This window comes from Opisthocomus hoazin, chromosome Z (genome assembly GCF_030867145.1).
Source record: "Opisthocomus hoazin isolate bOpiHoa1 chromosome Z, bOpiHoa1.hap1, whole genome shotgun sequence".
Classification (NCBI taxonomy): Eukaryota; Metazoa; Chordata; class Aves; order Opisthocomiformes; family Opisthocomidae; genus Opisthocomus; species Opisthocomus hoazin.
In genome coordinates, this window is record NC_134454.1 from 69,130,275 (window position 1) to 69,142,735 (window position 12,461).

The window sequence follows — 12,461 nt, forward strand, 5'->3', positions numbered from 1 at the left end:
GTCTGTAGAAACCGTTCTTGCAGATAGAGAAATGGTCACACAGAACAGTCTTCTGAAGCCAGTTCAGACAATTAAGAGATGCTTTGTGCTCAGTTTAAAGCAATCACTGCCAAATGATCATGCTATGTAGTGGGTACACAGGACCAGCCAGATTACAAGAATTCAGCAGAACTGGAGTTACAGTCTGGTTTGATGCAGCCGAAGACACCTTTGCAAAGACCCTTGCAACAGAGGCTTCTGTTGCCATCCAGACAGCAACTGACTGTCCTGTGCAGGGGATTAAATTCCCTACGTGAATGCTAACCTCATGCAAAAGATCCCAATAAATTAGAGTGGTGTTTCTTTTTTTTTTTTTTTGTTTTACAGAAACTCTGTCTGTGGAACAGTTTCAAAGAGGTATGGAGCATATCTCCTAGCAGACTGTGCCTGGAATAAATACCTGAATTCTTGTTGTTTTCCATTTTGTTGTGGAATACTTTGCAGACTTTTATCGCAGTGATCTCTCCTCTCCTTCTGACTCATCTTGCATTTATTTTACTAATAGTGATTAGACACCTTAAGCTTCTAAAATGCCTGCATCTGAGTGCCTCAGATCTATGCCTTTTAATACTTTCTTCACCTTTGTTTCCACGGCTCATTATTAATGGAGAGAAAAGATTTTCCATGTGAGTACAAGCCTGAAGTGAGGCAACTCTCTTGTGATGCTCAGGGCAGCAGAGCTCACAGAACACCATGTTCCCACCACCTGTAATGATTTGTACTACCGATATGGATGAGGTCTGGCAGAGCAGATTACTGCAAAGATACGACAAAGCCCAAGGGGCAAGTGGGTAGGAAAGGCAGAATGCAGATAAAACAGAAAATCCCAGATACCAAAGTGCTGCCTGAACAAATGAACAATGTGTGTGGAACATGCATCAGGATGTTCTAATTTAAATGCCTCCTTTGTGTTTAATTCAGTTTTCCCTTTGCTATGCTTACACTATGTCTCTTTCCCTTATCTACCTTCTTACCAATAGTATTGACTCGAAGGAAGCTGGCAAGGTCCCAGCAGCCCCCACAGAGCACTACAGCCGCAGGGGCCGGCCAGGACACCAGTACAGTTCTGTGTTCACCTGATGAGCTATAATGCAAACAGAGCAGTTTAGATAGCTGCCCTGAAACACATAAACGGTTACTGAATTACTTTGTTCCCTCTCTAGCTTAGACATGTCCTGGCTCTGCAGCGGCTCCTTCATCAATTCTTAGTAACACTTGTTCATGCCTGCTTTTGAAAAATGAGGAAGAAAAAAAAAAACAGAAAGGAGAGCCATATGCAAAGGGAAGAACATTCTGCACACTCTCATCTTCTTGAGAAAATATGGCTTCTTGAGGACACGCTAGCTAGCAAATTTTAAGCACAATTCCACAGGCAATACAGACAAGGGTTATGTTAATGTTTCACAACCTGATCTGGAAGACCTTCTGATTTCAGAATGTTTATCCACAAGCAAGACAATTTTATTTATCACCCCTGATGTCATGATGTTGAACAGATGTCCCCAAGGGTGTGTTCCTGCAGTAACTATCCTCCTTGAAGACAAGCTTGAACTGTGATCCTTAAAGCTGCTCTTGCCAGAGCCTTGTTCAATCCAGTATTTTGAGGAGCAGCAGGAGACTGCAATGCCAGAGCAAGAAGTGGCTGCAGAAAGCTGCTCCCTTTGTAACACAGCAGTGTACAAAAGGAAAATCTAGGAAGCCATGGGAATGAATGATTTTACAATGCTGTGGTATAGAAAGGAGAGGAGCTAATGATGCCTTGTTTCCTTGGATTTGCATCCTGTGGCTAGTTCTGAAGGGGCACTGTGAGGCACTTCTTGCCTGCTGTGAATACTGTCTAATAAGTTTTGCATTCACGTTGCAGGCTGTCAGTCCAGGCAACTGCAAGATCTTTCTGCTCTGCTCAGATGTTCACTTCCTCAGACTGTTAATATCTTTGAGACCTCTACCCCTCTGTCAAAGCCAGACACACACAGGTGGCATGGTTGAAAAGGTCATCTCCTAAGAAACTGGGCTGAAAGTAGCTGGTGACCATTGCTGTTCTTCAAAGTATCTCCTGCACCTGCAACTGTGGCAGCAGATCTGGTTATACCCTGCTCTGTTTTGTAGGCCAGTTGGATGGGACCTCGGCTGTCCAAACAAGCCTGAGGGCTGGACTATGTTAAGAAAAGTATTAAAACAACATTAAGCCCCAAAACAGGACTTTGCTAATATTACCTCCATGAAGAGCAGTGCTTTAGCACCATTCTGGATGAGCTAGTGTAGAAATTGTTAACAGAAATGATATTTATCCAACATTTAGGGTGGCCAAATTTATTTTTAAAGAAAGCTAAAGGGGGACTCTCAGCTCTGGAAGAATGGACAGACTTGAGGGGCAGTTACTGGTACTGCTCTAGAGAATACCTTCTTTTCCAGTCTTTCAGAACAGAAGGTTTCCATATAAATACCAGTTGTACTGGTTTTGATTGTGGCTTCCAGATACCTTTTAAATGAGAGCATTTGGATAATAAATTAGATTCCTGGCAAATAACTTTTTTTTGCTTGTTTACATGAGACATTTGCTGAGCAGACACAACCCCTTGCTTCCAATTGTCATTAAGTAACTTTCCTGTAACATACCTCCAAAAGCGTGAAAGCAAAGGCAGGTCGGCATTTCTCTCCTGTAAAAAATCATCCTGGGTATGGGAGCCTTTCATTGCTCTGCCAATAGCCTGTGTGTGTTGTAACTAAACAGAAGACTCTGTTGTTTGTCAGTGCTGTCAGTGTGTCTCCTTCCTCTGGCACTAACATTTGCCCTTTAAAAAGAGCTAAAAAATGGTGAAAGTTGGAACTATGAAGAGGCATGCTCCTGCACAACCCAATTATTTTCATTTTTAATGCAAAGTTAGATGCAGCCATATGCCTGTGCTCTCAGAGCTGCTGGTGACCCTGCCTTCTGCACCATGGCCTCCAGCCAGCCACAAAGGCAAAACAGAACTCGCTGTTCTAACAAGCTGTGTGCTGAGGTGCCAAGTCCCACTTGATTCCTGATTTAGATGCAAAAATTACAGTCCTAAAAATGGTTCTTCAGTTGCTGCCTAAACTCAAAGATGCCTAATACCCCCAGTGTACCCAGAGATGCCTAATGTACACATCACCCTCTAGGGCTCACACCCCAAGGCAAGCGAAGGTTCACACGAGTCCTCACGCTGTCTCGTGCCCAGCCCTGAATTCAGAAGCCAGTCGTGTTCCTGCCCCATCTCAGCAGCACGCCTACTCTTGCAGGCTTGGTCGGGTCACACAGAACTGCTGGATGCCGAACTGCACCCCATATAAGCACACAAGACTGACAAATGCTCCACTTTCAGGCTTGCTGGGGTGCTAAATGGGTTTAATTTGAAGAAATCTGATCACTTCTCATCGGGTCTCTGGCATCTCCCCAGCATGACCATTATGTATATATATGCCTGAACCAAGAACAAAATGAAAACAAAATAGGCAAGCAGGCTGATTTTGGTTCAAAGTGAGAAATTTTCTTCTCGTTTCAGCAGAATTTATTTTCAAAGCACTGGGAATCAAGAAAAGGAAATAGAGGGAAAGCTGAAAATAGACTTTAAGGAAGACATGGCCCAAAAGAGATGCGAAGAAAAAGGATGCAGAGGGCAAAACCACACCAAAATATGTAAAATAAGGTATGTGTTAAAATCTGAGGAGTAAAATGATGACCTCTCTGAGTAACAACCTGTGGAGGCACACTGATGCCCCGAGCACTGCTGATGCTGAGGCACATAGCATTCAGCACCCTTTGTAGATGCCTGAAAGCAGTATGAGGGATGGCTTCTGCTCGCCCTTGCAAAAGAGAATGTGAGAGATCACCTAGAACGGGCCTGTTTAGTTTTGTTTTCTGACATTGGTTGGTGGCCTCTGGGAGAGACAGTGTGGCAGGATGCTTTTAGAAAGCAGGTGAGTGCACCCAAGGCATGCTCAGATGTGCTGGATACCCCCAGCGATGGGTGACCCCAGGTGGCAGAGTGTAAGAAATGTGGAGGCACAGAAAATCTGATGGGAAGGGCACTACCCTGAAAACTGCTGGATGGAACATATTGCTAGAGGTAGATTTTGGTGGAACCTCACACTACATGATCACCAGAGGTCTCTTCTAGACAGCATTTCTATGTTACAACATCTCCATTTCTCAGAGCCTTAACCATCCTGAGCCAAAAAGGTGGGTAGGAGAAACAGGACCTTACAGAAAAGGTGATCAGACATTTGGGGCAGGTCTTGCAGCAGACAGGGGAGGTCCCAGATGACTAGAGGACTGACAGTGTAACACCCACATACAAGAAAGACCGGAAGGAGGATCCAGAGAACTATTAGGCCTGTCAATGTGACCTCAGTGCCAGGGAAGATTATGGAGTGATTCATCGTGAGTGTGCTCACAGGGCATATGAAGGACAACCAGGGCATCAGGCCCAGCCAGCATGGGTTCATGAAAGGCAGGTCCTGCTTGACCAACCTGATCTCCTTCTATGACCACATGACCTGCCTAGTGGATGAAGGAAAGGCTGTGGATGTCATCTACCTGGACTTTAGTAAAGCCTTTGACATTGTTCCCCACAGCATCCTCCTGGAGAAACTAGCTGCCCAGGGTTTGGATGGGTGTACACTTCACTGGATAAAGAACTGGCTGAATGGCCGAGCCCAGAGAGCGGTGGTGAATGGAGTTAAATCCAGCTGGTGACCAGTCACGAGCAGTGTTCCCCAGGGCTCGGTTTTGGGTCCGGTCTTGTTTAACATCTTTATCAATGATCTGGATGAGGGGATGGAGTGTTCCCTCAGTAAGTTTGCAGATGACACCAAGTCGGGTGGGACTATCAATCTGCTTGATGGTAGGAAGGCTTTGCAGAGGGATCTGGACAGGCTGGATCGATGGGCTGAGGCCAGCTATATGAGGTTCAACAAGGCCAAATGCCAGGTCCTGCACTTGGGTCACAACAACCCCATGCAATGCCACAGGCTTGGGGAAGAGTGGCTGGAAAGCTGGCCAGTGGAAAAGGACCTGGGGGTGTTGGTCGACAGCCAGCTGAACATGATCCAGCAGTGTGCCTAGGTGGCCAAGAAGGGCAACAGTATCCTGGCTTGTATCAGAAATGTTATGGCCAGCAGGAGCAGGGAGGTGATCGTGCCCCTGTACTCGGCACTGGTGAGGCTGCACTTTGAGTACTGTGTTCAGTTTTGGACCCCTCACTACAAGAAAGACATGGAGTTGCTGGAGTGCGTCCAGAGAAGGGCAGCGAGGCTGGTGAGGGATCTGGAGAACAAGTCTTACAAGGAGAGACTGAAGGAACTGCAGCTGTTCAGTCTGGAGAAGAGGAGGCTGAGAGGTGACCTTATTGCTCTCTACAAGTACTTGGAAGAAGGTTGTAGTGAGGTAGGTGTTGGTCGTTTCTCCCAGGTAACTAGTGATAGGACAAGAGGCAATGGCCTCAAGTTGCATCAGGGGAGGTTTAGATTGCAGATTAGGAAAAATTTCTTTACTGAAAGAGTGGTCAAGCATTGGAACAGGCTGCCCAGGAAGGTGGTTGAGTCACAATCCCTGGAGGTGTTCAAAAAACGTGTCGATGTGCCACTTTGGAATATGATTTAGTAGGCATGGTGGTGTTGGGCAGATGGTTGGACTTGATGTTCTTAAAGGTCTTTTCCAACCTATGATTCTATGAAACCCTAGTACCTGGTGCAAGCACAAGTGCAATAGGCATGGTTTGGACCTATGGCAGGATTGCACTTTTGCAGAAACCTTAGAGGTCCCAGTCTTAAAGATATAATGCATTCTGTAATGGCAGTATTTGCAATTAAAAACTAATTGAGTGTTGAAATAATTTATAGCACATGCATAGCAAATAGGAGTCGTACAGAAGCACATAAGCAACAAAAGAACATATATAACATTATATACGTAATTTGCATGCACAGTAAAATGTCATAAATAAATGGAGACATTGTATGTCAAACTGCACATGCGATTGTCCAGAGCCTGTTCAAAGCTCTGTGCACACCTCTGTCTGCTAATCCTTTGCCAGAATGTAAATCAGAATACATCATAAGGACCACGAATAAAAGGAACCATGCAATTCATGCCAACTGTGAGTCACTCTTTTTCTCTTCTGACAAGTGACACCAAACTTTTATGAACAGATGAAGCTTTGAACTCAGCCGAGATGCATGAGGTGAATATGTCAGAAAAGCTGTGTGAGTAATGCAGCTGGCAAGTGTGCATGCATTTTGCTTGCAAGAAGTTCCAAGACTTTTTTGCTAAAATGCTTTAAAGCATGTAAGTGCTGACTCTATTGGGGTTTCACTCAATAGCCAATCCATGTAGTGCTCAAAACAAACATTCACAAAGAGACAAAATAGCATAAGCATTATGTTCCACACCCTTGTTTAAATGTGTTTGCTGTGATTCCAGTGTCAATATTAACATTACGTTAATTAGTTCTGCCTGGTGGCTGGTTTGTCACGTTTCTATATTTTCTCAGTGTGATATCTCTGTGAGGTGAAGTTACATGATTCAACTGAATTTCTATGCTCGTGTCTGTTTTCACCTCATTCTAACATTACTCCTTTAATGATGCTATTATGTTAAACAACCATGAACTAATTTCTGAAAAAATGATGTACCAACTACAAAGAGGACTGAATAGGGTGACAAGGAATGGTTAAGGTGTGAGATGGTGCTTGTGCCTCGAGCAATGAAATAGCCTGGGAATTTCAGCCTGGAGAAAAAGTAGGGCTATGATACAGGTCTGAAACCAATGGTGTTACACAGCAGGTAACAGCAAACAGTTGTTCACTGCTTCTCAGAATATAGCACTGAAGAAACACAAAATAAAACTAGCAAGTGGCTGATTCAAAGCAGAAGCAGACAACTCAGATAAACTGTGCATATTTAAAGGATGTTGTGGATGGCAAGTTTTTATATGGTTTCAAAGACTTCACTGGACAAGTCCATAGTAAAAAATCATGAAAGGGCTACTGAATATAAAAATATTGCCTTTGGTTCATGAGGCCCATGAATGTAATTTGCTACAGTCTGGGAAAGTATCACTGTATGTTTGACTTTTCATGCCTTTCACAAGGAACCTAGTTCTGGCCATTACCATTGGTAAGGTAGTGTGCTGCTTGCAGCTGTGGTCTGTGGTGGTATTGTCAGTGTCATGCTCTATGTCATTAACAAAAGACTTTAAAAAAATCTAAAATGGAAATGAGGAAAATTCTGTTTTCATAGACTTTCTGTTAATTTCCCTTCAAGGTCAGGTCTGGTTTTCTTAACCACTCCTTCTCTCTTTTGTGAACTTCCATTAGTGTTACAAGAGAGGTACTCGGAGCTGCCACGGGATACTTCACTAGATTAGCCAGACCTTTGCAGGTAATGAGGCCTATTGCTGATTGATCTAAAGAACTTGTTTGGGTTACGTCTGAGAAACAAGCCAGCACTGAGATTTAAAGAAATGACTGATTACACCTTGTTAAAAAAATTGAAGGCCACACTTTTCAAAGAGGTCAGTAGCCACCAAAGAGGCATAGTTTTCTGATAACACTGTTCTTAACAGGACACCATGTTTCCTGGAGGGTTAAGTGCCCAGTGCTCTTTTTGACCTTTTGAAAACCTGGCCCAAAATGTACATGTATTCATTTTCTCAGTGACTTAAAAAAAAAACAGGGCTGAAAATAAAACCACTTGAGAAGAGAGTGTTTCAATATGTGTTCTTTGTACAGCACTCGTGCATTGTGTTTGCTTGTAGCTGTGGCTGCAATCAACGTTGCAGACCATGGCATTCAAAAGGCTCACAGTCTTAAAATGTCTTGCTGGACACAAAAATCTATACTGCTATTTTTAAAACTTGCCCACAAGAGAAGTTATCAACTCATTGGCAGAGAATGAAAAGACAGTCCAGAGTGTTTGACACAACACGTGCACTTCAAACTGGCCAACATGGGCAGAGCACTTACTACAATTCAGGGAAACATGTTCTTCTGCTTTTCCTGACACCACCTCCCACAATCTCTGAGCAGATTTAAGAAATGATTGCAGCTGTACAGGAAACATATAAACGTTTGTGTGTGCAGTGTGAGTACAGTAAATGACATACTGGATCAGAGCCACAATTTATCCAGTGCAATAACCTGCCCTTGAGATAGCCACAGGACAGATATCTGAGAAAGGAAAACCCCAGAGTAGATAAATATGGGCATAAAGGATAATCTGCTTCTATAAAGATTGAATTCTAAATCCCAGGAGTTAGAGTTTGCTTTAAAGCCTGAAACATGAGTTTTGATATCTATCTCATTACTCTTTTTTTTTTTTTTGCAAGCATTGGTTATTACAGCTGAGGATTCTTGCCTGTACAACATGCAAAGTTCCTTCTTGTTTTGCTAAATTCATGACCTTGGGGATTACTTGTCAACCCACTGCATTAATCTTTCTATAGGAAAATAGTTTGAGGAATAGAAACTCAGATTAGTGATGTGACTTAAAAAAAACATCTTCAAAATCTACATTGCAAATTTATGTTTATTGCCAGTCATCTTAGTCCCTGGTCTAAATTTGGGGTAAAAGTGTACAGTTAAATTTTTTGGATCTCCGTCTCCATTGAATATACTTTCCTAGCTCCTATTGAAATGAATAAATATTAGAAATGCTTACAGTGGGAAGAACAGGTTATTCTGCAAAGAAAAATATCCGCTGTTAAAGCAGGTGCAATGGTAACCATTTTGAGTTTGTTGCAAACAGATTTAGAACGTCAGTTCTTCACAAATATTGACAATTTTTCTGCTGTTAAATCTTTTCTGTCACATTTCAAGGACTGATTTATGGTAATTTTTAATGTATATTTTTTAGGTGTGCTTTCACACTTATGTAATGCTTATTTAGACCGATGCAATAGGAAGATATGTTATTCTGATGAAATTATTTACCAGGACAAGGAGTTACACACCTAGAAAAATTATTTAAAAACGTAAGTCAGTGAGTGATGAATATACATAAAATAAGAACCACCAGCATGGGATTAGATGCAGCACAGGTGATACAGTCTAAAATGCCACCATCTGTCTCTGTTTCCTATGCAGTTACTCGTGTAACACCATTTCCCCTAAACACTTATATAGGAATAGTGACAAGGAGATCTTAATAACACACATATTCACCAGACTGAGCCTTTATCACAGTCAATTTTAAAAATAATAGTAAACCCATGCCCAGCAGAGCACACAAATTGACCTCCGATGATGCCAGGGTTTGATTTGCACACCTGCTGATCATGCTCTCCAGAGATCAGCATATCTGAAGGAGCAAAACAGTCCAGGTAATAGTGTTACGATGATGCTCTGGATATTTTCCGTTACATTTTGGACAGTGTCACCTCAAAACCACTTCATGCTATGAAAGGATGTCACTGCTGGGCAGAAACAGCAAGAACAGAGATGTGCACAGCTCCTTAATTTCTGTGTGGGCAACATCTGCCTCCTAGAGGGAGACTCTATGAAACAGAGGTTCATGTTATTTACACCTGTGGAAATGTGCAGTAGGTGAACTGTTAGCAGTGGGAGTTGGCTATAGGTGTTTTTCTGTTTTGGGTTATTGGTGTTGGAAATCAAAACCTAAATGTTTTCAGTTTGCAAACAGGTCTAATTCATATTTTCAGTAAGCTGTTTCTTAAGTCTCTCCTCATTTTTTTTGTTGGTTTGTTCATGTTGGTTTTTTTTTTATTATTTTTCCCTGGCTAGGATGTATCTGCCTATAGCTACAACTCTCTAAACATACTGTATATATACAGACACACGCCTGATCTTGATGCTTATCACAAAGGCCATAATGTAATTCCTATCTAAGGAACAGCATAAGGAATGCTTTATCAGATGTGTCTTTAGTCTAAGTCAGCCTCTGAACCAGCACTCATTTTGTGGACACTTCTAGATGACAGACCAGTCACAGCTCTGCATAAGGTCATCCCTGGATGCACATCCGTTCTAATGATGTTACAGTACTAGTGATATGAACAAGGACAGTTCAGATCTTGCCTGCAGAAAAAAAAGGATGTATGATTATTGCTTTACAGTGAATGTATCAAAAACAATTCAAGTACTGTAGCAATTAATGACATTACTTTGTACATTTTCGCAAGCAGTCATAAAGCTTTTGTGATTTCTTTTCTTACCAAGTTGCTCTGCTAAATGTTTGCCTCTCTCAGTGAAGATTACCCGTTCATCCTCCATGTCACATTTGTTACCGACCAAAATAACCTGGGCATTATCCCAAGAGTATGTTTTGATTTGAGTTGACCTTAAAAGAGAGAGAAAGAGAGAGAGAAGTCAAAGCAAATTCCCCTTACAACCATTTTGCACAGAACTGTAACAAGACAAAAAAGACAATACCGATTTTGACATCTAGGGTAGCAGGATTCTGTTTAATTTTGTATTTCAAATAAACTAAGGATTATCTGTCAGGGATTATTATTACAGGAATAATATCAACACAGACTTTACTTTTGCGTGTTAAAACAAGACTCTCTTTCAATATTTTCTCCTGCCATCAACATCCTTCCTATATTTTTAGAAATATGCGGTAACACTTTCTCCCACACAATTAAAAAAAGTATTTTCACATTTTAATGCAAACCTTGCCATCTAAAAACAGAGCTTTGAAACAAAATTAACAGCTGATTCATTTCTTATCTTTCACCTTTTAAAATCAGGATATAAATTAATCAGTATAACTTCAAAGCCATTCTGTCTTGCCTCTGCTGTTTGTCTCCAGCACTTTCTGCTGTAGGACTTTGACCTACCAGGACAACATCAAGAGTTGCATTGTGCATTAAGCCACCGCCATGGGCTGAGTTTGAGCTTTGATTTACCTTCCATTTAAATTATACAAGCCCTAACCATGACTACAGCTGAATTGGAGTATCTGAGGCCTTGAAACAACATGGGACCTGAGTGCTTGTGGTGAAACAGCTTACCCTACAAAGCTCTCTGCAATTTGAACGCGATGCAGCTAATGAGCAATGAGGAGCACCTCTTACTTGCCACCATTCTGCTGATACTCAGACCTGCTCTGGAGGAATGAAAGCTCCATGTTCTGGCTCCAGGCTCAGACAGGAGTGATGCTGCTGTCTACCACCTTCTAACTGAGAGGAGTGCCTGCCCTTGAAGGTAACACAGGGTGCAGCAAGCTTACTCTAAGGACTTGCCCTTTGCCTTGGACTTGTGACTATGTCTGGCTTTAGGCTCTGAGTCAAGTGCTTGGTAGGATATTAATATCTCTTCTGTCCCCATACGATCAATGCAGAGAGAAAAAGATGTAGGACAATAGAGGGTGCTTAGGAAAACTGCACTGGTGTAGAAACTAACCTGCTTAACTACATGTTTAGGAGATGGCACCCTGGAAGGGTATCCTGTTGAGTATCATGGCCCTACATGTCTGTGAGAAAAGATGAAATAGCTTCAAAAATATGTCACCTAAGTGTTCTGGAAGCTAGTCTGCATGGATGCCAAGTTCACTAGTGACCCCTTCTCATAACACAGCCATTATGTCTACATATTCAGATCCCTGTCTGCAAAATGTTCCATGCCCAAAAAAGATCATGATGTAGTCTGACAACAATTTCTAGTCAAAGACAGAAAATGGATCAAATCTCCCCAGCTGGCTTTGCTTAATGCAAGACCAGAGGGATAGACATAGGCAAAAAGTGCTATAGCTGTCTTTGTAACCCTGGGTCCAATGCTATCGCACACAGGCCCTGCATGAGCCAAAGCACCTTTAGCCATGTGTGATGTGTCTGCAGTGCCGGACAGAGGAATTTAAGGGGAAGGATCACACTGCCTTTAGCATTGTTTTATTTCATCAGAATGACCAAAAAGAAGCTAAAGAAAGCCCCAGACATTTTGTGCTACAGATTGTGCCCTTGGACCTCCCCTGATCTTTCCTTCAAGAAATGAACACTGTGCTATTTTAAAACTATTTTATAGTAATTTCAGTAGGTGATCATAAGGTACTATGACCAAAGGACAGGTCGGACTTCTCTGTACACTTACATTTTACTAAAGATACAATTACTTGCAAAAAAGGGTACCATGCATTCATTTTGGCAGAAACGTTCTTTTGGAATTGTGCTGAGTTCTTCTGGATTTTGTGGTGAAGCAAAATAGATTTTTTTTTTTTTTTAACCAGAACTACTTTTGTCACCATAGCAGCTTCGCAAATACAAGTAGCTGAAATGTCAGAGGATGTCAGTCCATTAAGGACTCTGAAAGAGCTTATCTTTTGACAGTTATGAGTTGGGGGTCAGTTTGTTCCCCTTACGTCAGCAGGAAATTGAAGATTTTTGAAGAGCAAAACATACAGTAAACATATTAAGCTTTATAGAAGGAATTTCTCCTCTATT

At 42.0% G+C, this 12,461-nt stretch overlaps 1 protein-coding gene across 1 annotated transcript in view; it reads right to left on the bottom strand.

Annotated features, from left to right (window-relative positions):
- RAB3C (RAB3C, member RAS oncogene family) overlaps nucleotides 1-12,461 on the bottom strand; it is a 139,635-nt gene that overhangs the window by 11,332 nt on the left and 115,842 nt on the right. Inside the window, exon 4 of the mRNA XM_075411173.1 lies at nucleotides 10,236-10,360. Within this exon, the coding sequence (XP_075267288.1) occupies nucleotides 10,236-10,360 (125 nt within the window). The remainder of the gene's footprint in view (nucleotides 1-10,235; nucleotides 10,361-12,461) is intronic.